The sequence below is a fragment of the Electrona antarctica genome, assembly GCF_951216825.1.
Source record: "Electrona antarctica genome assembly, chromosome: 21".
Taxonomy (NCBI): domain Eukaryota; kingdom Metazoa; phylum Chordata; class Actinopteri; order Myctophiformes; family Myctophidae; genus Electrona; species Electrona antarctica.
Genome location: NC_136802.1, coordinates 22,838,053 through 22,850,424, shown reverse-complemented (window position 1 = coordinate 22,850,424; position 12,372 = coordinate 22,838,053). Strand labels below are relative to the sequence as shown.

The following is a 12,372-nucleotide window of genomic DNA, read 5'->3' as shown; positions in this document are numbered from 1 at the left end:
TACCAAGGAGACGGGGGGAGTGGTAAACGTTTAAGCACTTTCTTTTTCTTCCCAGTCTTCACAGTCTTTCGCTGTGAGAATTATTGCGTTTATGTACATCTAGCCTATAAGGCCTATCACCTTTTACAAGGAACACAGTGTCACATCGATATAAATCAAATGGACAGTAGGATTTATTTGGTGCTATTTGGCCTATGCTGTGTACAAGTAGCCTAGTGATCGCGGTTAGTTATAGCCTGCCCCCGTGACCTTGATCACTGACCTCCACTAATCTGCTTTTGATGCGCCGTGGGAAAACTATAGACTTACACTGGTTTTATTAATCATTCTAGAAAACGAATGGGGGTCAGATCAGAGACTACGTATAACTTACATAACATGAAACTTTAAGAAAAATTTCACTTCCCCCCGCCTATTGCCTAGTATGCCTACACTAGTTACAGGAGATAAATTAAGTTAACAATAGTTCGTCCAGCAACTAGTTTGCCTGATGATCAACATATTGACCATGGCGCCCTCTTGTGGATACAGAGAGCAATTAATTCAATATAAAAATAACGTTTTTGATATATTGTTTATTATTTATTACTTTCACCACTTGCTTAATACGTTGTATTAATGTATTCATCGATTATTTTCTGGATATTATCATTACTAATTATTCACTATTAATTATGATTATGATTATGATGATATTATTATTATTATTATTATTATTATTGATAATTGTTAATAACCGCAATAACAAATAGACTACATTTATCAATATTTTATTTTAATTTATATCAGGAGCAAAATCTTGGGATGCATTTTGGGAACCTTGCGCCTTGATGTGGAAGACGTGCATGCATAAAGTGAATGGCAAATCGAGTGGCAAAGTGAGTAGCAAAGTGAGTTTAACATTGTTTGATGTAATTTAATGCTATCAGATTTTATGCGTGGATGTATGGGCTGTCAAGGCCAGAAAGTCGTTTTTTTGCCACTCAGTAGGCGTTCTCGCATAACTTCCGGGTATGATGATGATGTCACGCACATACCCTCTATACAGGATCTCCTCACTGGTCAACAAAAACACCTAGAAGACCCTAACAGGAGCCCTCATACAAGGTTTCTTTGACTATGCATGCACCTCTTGGTACCACATCACATCAAAGGCCCTTAAAACAAGGCTCCAGACTTCCCAAAACAAACTGGTCAGGCTGACCAGTTTGACGACAGGTTGACGACAGAGTACAGCATCTTGCAATGGGTCTGGTCCACAAGATTCGCTACACCACCATTCCTTAATGTCAACGAAGTCCACACCCATCTGATGATTTTCCTGTACGTCTCTAAATGTTATGATGAATTGAACATGGTGGACCCTATTGTACCTGTACCTGTTACCTAACAAGTGTAATGCTTTATGGTGTCGTCCACAGTTAACAGCTTTGTATTGAGTTGTGCTTGAAATTTAGGCCTACTGTAATTCTCCAAACTGTTAATAAATACTTCAATCAATCAATCCATCATGCTTGTTGTCTCTTTCTCTTACTATTGTTTTGGACATAGTAAAGATGTCCAAAATGACATAGATTAGCCTACACCATTTGGCGTGCATTGCTCATTTGATTGATGTCCATCCATAGATGTGCCATTATGTGTTCTATGATCGAAGTCATCAATGCTCATCATCATCATCACTCCCTCCTCCTTCCTCTCAAAGTGAGAGCTCCGATCATCATCATCATCATCATCATCACGACACTGTGACTCATCACGTCACAAATCATCACTCTCCTTTGATTGAGACACGTCTGTTGTCGCTCATGAACGCATGTGGACAAACTTCTCACACATGGCTCCTTTCAGGCCCTTTGTCTCCTAACCACTCTCTACCCTGGCCATTCTTCTCCGTGGATACCAGTTGTCATGGTTTCAGGAGCGCCCCAGTAGGCTACGGCAGGGATTAGAGGCGGCCATTTTGGGGACAGCTGGGCCAGGTTGGTCCCTATTGCCCTCCGCCCTGCTCCCAGTCATTCTGGGGGGAAGAGGGGTAGCATTGTGTGAGGATTAGAGCTTCCTGTGTGTCGGCCCATTACACAAGGAGGGGGCGGGCGGGGGGCAGAAAGAGAGGGAGAGAGAGAGAAATGAAAGAGAAAATGAAAGAGGGTGAGTATGAAAGCGAGTATGACAGAGAGAGGAGGGTGGAGGGAGGGTGGCACCCTTTACAGCTGCACCCTCAATCACACTCATACAGGCTCTGATTATCCCTTTCACACACAACACACGCACACACTCACAAAACGGAGGAACTGAGACATATGAAAAGAAATTGAAGGCAAAAAAGGCAGAATTAGCAGACAGCTAGACCAGACAAAAGAGCCCACATCCAGACACACTGAGCGTCACCAACATAAAACTGACCAACAATGTATAGTCAGACCAACAAAGAGTCATGCAAACTGCATATCGTGGTCAGAAACCTTGTATCTCCATTTTACAACTTTTTATGTAAGACAATGGTGCTGACCCCCATCCTCATAGACAACACAAAGGTGGTCATCCTCACATCAACAGCGTTTTATTTATTTTTTTACAACTCACACAATAACCACATGTCATATCACGACTACAAAGAAATAACATTACAAGATAAAAGTGTATGAAAACAATAGTCGAGCTACTAAGTGGGAATGTAGTGAGTGCAGACAGTTCCTGCAGGGGCAGAAAATGTAACTCTCAAGTGCTTTGAGAGAGAGAGAGATAGAGAGAGAGAGAGAGAGAGAGAGAGAGAGACAGAGGGGGGATACACAGCAAAATCCAGTGTTCATTTTAAACCCTGAATTTAACCACTTAAACGGTATATACAGTACTTGTCGATCAGAGGCCCCCAGGTGTCTATATTAGGCCCCCTCCATTTCCCCCTAAACCAAATCTCTTCGGCAAAAATAGCTGATCACCAACCTCACAACTTAACGCTTTGTGATCTTGTAGATCTGCTATTTTTGCCAAATGTTTGCCCCCAAATAATAGGGATGCTAGGGTTCATCTGGTTAAATTAACACTCCAGATTGCACTGTGTAGCAACACTAAACACTAGTGGGTAAATCTAGGCTGAACCATGTTTTTTTATTCTTCTTCCTTTTTTCAAAGTTCCACAACAGTTCATCAGGAGACTTTGCAGATCATACTATTAGCAGACTAATAGAAAACTGGTTACAATCATCATTTGCTACTCGTAACACTGACGGCTAAATGTACCGCAATTGCTCACCGATTTCACCGTTAATCTAAAACAATCATCGCCCTCATCGGCATTATGTCCATTAACATCAACAATAAAATAAGTATCACCATCGTTGTGTTTCCATAGGCAGCCAAGCAGCAGAGGACACAGTGCATGTCAATACACCAGAAACATTAATTCAGCAGCATCACATTGAGAACGTAAGAATAAAAAAGGGCAAATGATGTAATTGCAGTTTAAGAATGGCCACCACTAAGTTGTTTTGGTATGTAACTTATTTTTGTAAAAATCTAGTAATCTCATCATTCTTGAATTGAATAATCTCAGTTTACAGCTCACACTGTTTGTCATTATCTGTGCTCGGAAATGTCTGTCAGTAGACATGCACACTGCATCGTGTGACATTGAATCGCATCTCATCTTGACAGTTCTGTGACATGCATAACATAAGGCCTCACCGTGTTCTTTGAAGTACAAAAATAGCTAAATTGACTCTAGCAGTACTTTCACAGTCATTTACATGTTACGCTAAAACGCAACGCACGCGCACACGCGCACACACACACACACACACACACACACACACACACACACACACACACGCACACACGCACACATTTTGAATAATATAGAAATACAGACATGAATTAGAATCAATACTTTTTGAACAAAAATAAGAGAAAATATCCTAGTTAAAAAAAAAAATACATTCCCTTGTCAAAAATGAGTCAGGGCATTCAGCCAGTCATCATTTGTAGACTAGTGTCCATTGGTTTCTCCCCATCCACACTTGCTCCTACACTGATTGGTAGAGGCTCGGGTTTATTGCCTTTCTCAGGAGATATAGCCAATCCTTGTTTTTCATCCAGCTGTCCGGTGTTCTTATTGGGTGATTTTGAACTGCACTCATCCACATTATCATTGTCACTGGCTTGAACCTTGGGAGCGGGGTTGGTTGCAGTCCCCGGGTGCGTTTTCATGTGGCCCTGTTGATGGTAGTCACAAGAATCTTTGGTTTATGATCAAGACATTTACTCATTGTGTCCATAATGAAATAATCCTTTCACATAAAAATACATAGTCATTATTGTAGATTCTCTGCACATACTATATACGCTTTAAATGCTACAGTTACACAGTACAGTATACCTACAGTATATGCATATTGATCCATTTTACTGTTCATATTCGGTACCTGCTGTACGTACATAACTACGATCCATCTTACTGTGATAGATTTCACATTCAATTAATTCATACATGTCTGGTCAGTCTATTTATATGCCACTTGTATTGTCGTTGATAGAATGCACATGATACCTACTCCTCTATTTCCACCTACTGGTGGCCTAGAATCTATGTACACCTGACCAGCACAGGCGCATATGGCCAGGTCAGATGTTATGTCATCCTTCCTTATACTATATCTTTTTTTTTACAATGTTCCTATTTGTACTAGTGTTACTAGTCTTAAGTTTATTCTGTACGTGTTTTCTACAGTTACCTGTATCTATATTTCATCCTGTCTGTCTGTCTGTCTGCCTGCCTGCCTGCCTATAACATGACATCTTTTTAATTTCATCATAAATATTCCAACTTGATTATTGACTAAATTCAGGAAAAACACTGTACCCACTGTAATCCTTGTATGCTTACCTTAAGACCACTGCGGCTTGCGTAGGCCTTCCCACATTGGGAACAGCTGTAAGGTTTGTCAGGGCGAGGAGGCTGGGTAGGTGGTGTTGGGGTTGGTGGGGGAGGCTCAGTATCCTCTACAGGTTTTTCTAGGGGGGCCTCCTCAACAGGGACTTCCTTCACCGGCTCCGAGTCAAGGACTGGTAAAGGCTTTCTGGGTGTGGTGATCCCGTTGTCTCTCTCAGGCTCTTTCGGAATATCGCTAGAGGGTTCTTGCTCTTCTGGAAGTGCTTTAGGACTTGCAGGAGGCGTGAGTGCAGGTAAGGGGTTGTCAGTGGGAGACTTTGGAGAACACTCAGAGCCGAGCGTGAGGCCAGACGTGAGGCATGAGGTAGAGCTAGCTTGACTTTCTGTAGACAAGGAGGGAACATTGCTAACTTCACTCGGAGTTGGCACTACTTCACTCTGTACCATGTCGCTCTCCACCTTGGGCTTTGAAACGCAGAGGGAAAGAGGAGCGTCTTCTTCCTCTGGTTTACCACTAACTACAGACGTGTGAGAACCGGCTGAGGGTGCTTTGAAAGAGATCGCACTGCCTGGGTCAGCCTGGTCCTTCGGGTATGCGGAACCATTCACAGGGCTATCCTGAAATGAGGGGTTGTCGCCAAGACACAGGGGGTCCTCCACTCCCGCTGAGGAGGGATTATGGATCAGGGGTGGGCTAAGGCTGGGCATGGAAGCCTCAGATTGTTCCATCTTCACAGAGATCAGGTTGGCAGTTGTTGTTTGCTTGGAAATTAACCCTGGGTCCAGGACACTGATCTGAGATTTATAGTTGCTGCCCATTGTTAAGGCCAGGGGGAGGATTTGTTGGGAATTGGATGCAGAGCCCAACGAGTCAATATTTCCAGTCAGGCTTGTGTGTTCTGGTTCTTCAAAAGGCACTTCATCCTCTGGTGGTATCTGCCCTCCGAGGTGCAGGCGAATATGGTGCTGGAGCACAAGAGCGTTGGTAAACTTGCGTGGACACAGTGGACAAGAGTTCTGAGTCCGGGAATTGGCTGGACGAGCACGGTGGGTAGCCAGGTGGGCCCGCAGGCTGCCTTTGGTGGAGAAAGAACGGCCACACAGCTTACAGGGGAAGGGGCGCTCTCCCAGGTGTGTGGCTTGGTGCAAGCGCAGTGCCCTGGGGCAGCTGAGGACACGCAGGCACACCCCACACTGGTTGGTGGCCAGTGTGTTGGGCAGAGTAGAGGTGCCAGCCATGGTGATTCCCTGGCTGCTCATCTGTGCCCCATTAGTGGCACTTGGGCTAAGGCCGAGAGCAGCCAACATCTCCCTGCGGTAGGCAGTTGTGGTGGTGAGATCCTGGCCGTGGGTGTTATCAGCTGAGTTCTGGAATGAGGTGGACGGGCAAAAGGAAGAGGAGGCCACTCCGTGGGGCCGCTTCTCAAGCTTCTGTACCAACCGCTGCAACTTGGATGTGTCCGAGGTCTGGGTGGAGGGAGCGGGAGAGGAAGAGGAGGGAGAGGAGGTTGGCAGTTTAGGGAATGGGGGGAAGGGGAAGGGCAGCTGATGAGAGGTGAGGTGGGAGGCAGATGGGTGGGCCGGGGGCCGGAGAAGGGCAAGATGGTGGGGGGAGGCACCTCCGGGAAAGAGGATCTTGGGGAGGTGGGCCAGCTGGGAGTACTGAGAGCTTGGGTGAAGGGCAGAGTGAGGAGGCGTGTTCTCATCAAAGCGTTGCTGCTTTACTCCTTTGAACTGGTTGATGATGGATGAGGAAGATGAGGCAGAAGCGGAGGAAGAGGGCAGTACACTACCAGATGTGCCCGCAGCGGCTGCAGCGGAGGCTCGGTTAAGCTGCAGCAGTGAATGTGCAGTGGACAACAGTGCCATGTCCACAGAGGGAGGCAGAGGTAGAGAGGACGGGGAGGGGCGACCGGAGCCACCAGACAGGAACCCTAACCCCATGCTCTCTGCCATCCCTGGAACGCTGCCTTTCACCCCGTTGAATGGCTCCTCATCGTCGGCCCGCCTCTTCCTCCTTCTCTGGCCGGAACTGGGGATGGAGCTAGCCTGGATCTGCTCACATAGTGCTGGAGGAAGCAGGGAGAGGGAAAGCTCTGGGTTCTGCTCCCTGTGTCGCAAGAAGTGGGCTTTGAGGTTGCCCCTGGTAGTGAAACGGCTGAGGCAAACTGGACACTGATAGGGCCTCTCACCTGTGTGCGACCTGAGGTGGATCTGAAGGGACGAATCGCTACTCAAGACCTTGCCACAGAACCTGCAGGCATGCTGAGGACGCCCCAACGAAGAGGCAGATCCAAGGGAGGAGCTAGGCTGCAGGTGGTCCAGTGAGTGGCTTGAGGTGGGGAGAGGAGGCGTGGGGAAACTGATGCCGTTGCCGTGACTGAACAAAGAGGAGGTGTTCGAGGATTTCTCATGGAGGTAACGAGGCGGCAGGCCCAGCGACAGGGAGAGGGGGTGCAGGGAGGCAACAGAGGAGCTGATAGATGACGACATAGAGGAGGAAGGCAATGATGAAGAGACAGATGATGACGTCGCTCTGATTCCATTTATGTGTGAAACACTGGACTTAGATACAGAGGACTGAGGGAACAGGGAGGACGGGAGGCTTGTAAGGAGTGCCATTGAGGTTGAGGTCGCTGGAGGAGCAGGAGAGGGGTGTGTTGGCGAGGGAGACCCGGCTTCATTTGATTTCTGGCGGCTCTCCATTTTGCCGGCTAGTGAGGTATTATCCGGGGCAAAGACGGCCCCACCGAGACGCAGCACATGCCTGCAGATCTCCTCTGTCATTTGCATCTGGTGGATCTGCCTCTGCTGTAATAGCCTCAGCTCCTCCAAGAGCACGGCCAGCGTTGGAGGCACTTGGATTTGTCCCCGTTGCCGCGGAGGGCTAGGGACCTGCCGCTGACCCAGGCTGGGGCTGGAGCTGTCGCGGTGGGGCTGTACACACTGGGAAGAGGAGGAAGATGAGGATGAAGAGGTGGAGGCAGTGGTGGTAGCAGAGCAACCCATCTGCGGGGAGCTCATGGTGGAGTGAGAGAGGCCTTGATGGGACAGGGTGTGGGAGCCTGAGGTCTGACCCAACGGAGGAGGCGAGTGGGTCTGGGATGAGAGGGAAGGGTGAGGGAAGTCTGGGGAGAGGGAAGAGTGGGTGTTGGGGAGCGAGGTGGTGTAAGGGACAATGTGGTTTGGCCAGTGGGGAGGAGGCGAACTTTCAATGGGCAAAGAGGGCGCGTGGAGCCCACCGGGGGATGGGCGAGGGGCCAGTGGCGGCTGGCAGTCCTGGAGAGAGGTGGGGGATGAGGAGGAGGAACCTGATGATGTCAGCTCTGAACCAAGCGATGTTGAGGGTGACTTCACGGCCAGGTGGTCATCTATGTATAGAAAGAAAGAGACCAATAGCTTTATAACAACTTCATTCATGTAAAATAAATTATGTATTTCTCTATACAATAACTGCCTGCATAGTGCATACAGTATATTGGATGCAAGAATATAATAATAATAATAATAATAATAATAATAATAATAATAATAATAATAATAATAATAATAATAATAATAATAATAATAATAATAAAAACATTCACTTATGTTTAATGAGCACATTGTTCAATGATTCAATGTTTATTTAGCTTTACAAATTTGAAAGCATGCCAAAAGAGTCTACTTCAAACTTCAAAAAGAAGTCCTAACAGGAAATTGCCTCCAATAGGCTATACACAAACAAACAACACAGAGAAACTCCTTTATGTCTTTCTAATGTCTTGTCTCAATCTGTGCACACCACAGCAAAACTCCTCAAACGTCTTGCACACACAAAAAAGCTTACAGACCACCTTGCTGCTATGACAACACATTTTAGAGGACAATAGACATCACCAAGACAACCCATAACCCCTCTTAACCCACCCCCTCCCTGCAGCAGTTACGTCTTTCATCTCCCTATTCACCCTTCCCCCCTTACGTCACAGTGGAGGTTAAGGGTCAGGCCATGCTAAGGGTTCTGGGCACTGTCCGTGCACTCTGATTGGTCAACTGATCTGACCTTTGCAGCTCAGGGGTCAAATTCTTTCAGAATCTTGAGCACAGAGTGAGAAAGACTAAAAAAGAAAAACGAAGGGGGGAGGGTAGCAACAATGGAGAGACAAACTAACTATTCCCTCCTGGAGAGATATAGTGATGGAATGAATGACTGTACCTCACTGAAATTCCTTCTGTGGTCCTTTTCAATAGACCCAGCCCCACAGGGCATGCAAAAATAGTTTCCCAGGAAAACTTCCACTTTCCTTTGTGGAAGTCTACCTGCCGAGATTGTTAGGGGCAAGTGCCTAAAGTTTAAAGCAGTGCAGCGTTAAGCCAGCCTATACTGCCATCACACAAAGTGCGTGTACATTCTCTCTCTCTCCCCTCCCGAATCTTTTTTCCCTTCTTCATCTAAACCCCCCAACCGCGTAGGAGTATATACAGTCAATAGGACTAGGGTGAGAAAGAGGGAGAGGGGACAGAACTATTGAGAGGGTATAAAATAGGGGAAGGAGGAAAACACAAGGAAGAAAGGCATGGAGAGAGAGAGAAAGACAGAGCGAGAGAAGAGAATAGAGGGGTAGAATATTAATCTTTACCAAAATCACTCCCATCCCCCCGCCCATGCACCTTATTGTTAACAAATAGGAGAGTGCTCTACACACACTAATGAAAGACCTCCAGCAGACAGCAATGGGTAGCCTGTTGGTTTCCTAGACTAGAGGTCTAGGAAAATGGCCACAGTTGTGATAGTAATCCTACTCTATTCAAATCAGAGAGACAAGTTTACTGGCAACAATCTGCTGGATATGTCTCCCACCTGCACAAGAAGCATCTCTGCCTTCCATATTGCTATCCATCCATTGCAATTTTTAAACATGCACCTTGTGTACAGGTATATGGGACATTTCATATTTCACTGTGCCCTTTTCTTATTTTTTACTCTTTTTCTTTGTTCCTTTCTTATTTCTGCTTCTATCCTAATTTTTCAATGTAACTGTAGCTAATGATGAGAGCTTGCACAACAACTACTTTCGCCCACTGTTTTACACCTATAATTGTGTGAAGTGACAATGAACATTCTGATTGTGATTCTGACAATGAAGGCTACCTGAATCCTCCATTATTTATGGGGCCGTTACAATGAGTGGCTAAGCACGATGCGTTTCTCGAGTGGACAAAACTTTTTTTAAACTTAAACTATACAAACTTTAAGTGTATTCAATCAGGTTAGTTATTTGACTACAAGTTGAAATAAAGACAAGCATAAATTAGCCTAACTATTTTCCTTTTAAATAAATACATCAACACTGTTATGCCAATGAACAACATCAATTTGGGTTTTGGTGAAGATGATTTGCTAGCCTAGTAATTCCATAATCACACTTTTTTTTGGGACGACCAGTGCTGCAGAACTGTTGCGTCCTCATCAAAGTGGTCACACAATATTCAGGAATGTAGGCCTAAATAAACAAATTAATTAATACATAACTTTTCTCACCGTTAGATAGAAGCCGTGTGCCCCCCGGGTCCGCATTAACGAGTTGCTGGGGTCGTTTCTGCTTCCGGCGTGACATGATTCACGAGGACACAGAGAGAGAGGGGGGCATCAGTAGATTCAATGGCACTGGGTCGTTGTCTGTACTTGCACGGGCTACTACCATCCACAAGTCAAAGGCCAACAAAACTCGCAAGGTAGCCTATTTAGGAAGGAGAAAATTTGAAATTTGAAATTCTTCAAGGTGATTTCTGTGTTAGAAACAGGGGGGTTAGAGGTATGGTAATCCGTAGGTCTGCACTGTGTCATATGAAGCCGCCGTCAGGACGTGTGTGGGGCTGTTTTCTAAAGTCTCTTCTCCCCCAAACTTGTCCTGTTTGCGCCCCTCCTCTCAGACTGCACACACACGCACACACACACACACACACACACACACACACACACACACACACACACACACACACACACACAACCACTCCTTGTTCTTCAATGATATTTGCATTTCAATGGCGTGTAACACACAGGCTCTCGGGTTCTCTCTCCTCCGCTTATTTCTTTAGCTTCACACTACCACTCTGGAACCATAAACTTCCAATAGCCTAAAATGTGACAGTATTGTCAAACCCATATGTTTTTAGGTTCCACTTAACTTGATCCTATACTTACTTACCTAACAGGTGTTAGGGGGGTGTGTGTGTGTGTGTGTGGGTGTGTGTGTGTGTGTGTGTGTGTGTGTATATATATGTGTATATATATATATATATATATATATATATATATATATATATATATATATATATATGTGTGTGTGTGTGTGTGTGTGTGTGTGAGTTGAAGTCCATCGATTTATTAGGCTAGACCTGTAGCTTAATAACCACCTGCAGGCCTGTGCCAGTGAACATTAGCCAACAGTAGCCTTCACAACTCCACTGAGAGTATTTGAATGCTTTGATTTATATAGTGCTAATTATCCAGAGACTGTGGTGAGTGAGGGCACACAGTCATTCCACATGCATGCATGCATGCATGTATTTCATGTATTCTACTACCCCCCCCCCCCCCCCCCCCCCCCAACCTTCCACTGCATGGAGCTCTATTTAAAAGGCAGAGAATAGATGGGAATCTGCGACAATGGCGTGCTGGACACAGTTGAGTGAGCATCTCCCCTCTCTCAATATGAACCCCCGGATCCACTGCTGCACAGCACAATGCCCCTCTTTCACCCCCAGCCTTTACTCCTGTACCACGTGGATAAATGGATAAAAGGGCGAGAGGGAGGGAGGCAAAGGGGAGGGAAAGACCATATTTAAGTAGGTGTCTCACATTATATGTCCACTCAAAGCCCGTATGAGAAAACAGGAGCCCTTATTTGATTTGAAGGGAATAATGGCCATACCCTGAGGGCGAAATCTCTAACTCAATTCAACCTTATTAGAGAACGACACCTGGACATAATGCTATGGTAAATGGTGTTAAAACAGAGTCGAATTCCAGGAAGTTTTAGAACATGTCCCCTTTGTTAACTTTAATAGTTTCATTATATTCCATCGTACAGCTCCTGTTATTAATGAACTAATGTGATAAAAAAACGCACTCGCGTTTACTCAAATCTGTCCGCGCCGCGTCCTATACATTGAGCTATATAAAGAACGTGTTAGCAGCACTGCTAGCAGCAGCCAGCAACTGGTCAAGTACTAAGCAAGCAGTAGTATGTAAGTATTTATACAAACATATCTGATAACTTCCTCTCATGATGAAAGGTAAGTTATTATCCCAATGTAATGACCAAATTTGCGTGTGACGCTGACGTTAGCTGCAGTGCTAACGTTATCCAAATGAGGGCAGCAAAACGTAGCGTTTAAGCTTTTATCAACATCAACATACTATGAAACGAAACTAGTTTTAATGCCATAGTTTGATTTGATCACATTATTATTCATAGGGTAATAATTCATAGAAC

At 45.4% G+C, this 12,372-nt stretch overlaps 1 protein-coding gene across 1 annotated transcript; it reads right to left on the bottom strand.

Annotated features, from left to right (window-relative positions):
• Positions 1–3,966: 3,966 nt before the first annotated feature.
• On the bottom strand, positions 3,967–10,491 carry LOC306914286 (uncharacterized protein; the record flags this gene model as incomplete). Its single annotated transcript, XM_079491283.1, has 3 exons — positions 3,967–4,215; positions 4,886–8,262; positions 10,416–10,491. The coding sequence occupies 3 exons, from the start codon at positions 10,489–10,491 to the stop codon at positions 3,967–3,969; spliced, it is 3,702 nt and encodes a 1,233-aa protein (XP_079347409.1).
• Between the last annotated feature and the right edge of the window lie 1,881 nt (positions 10,492–12,372).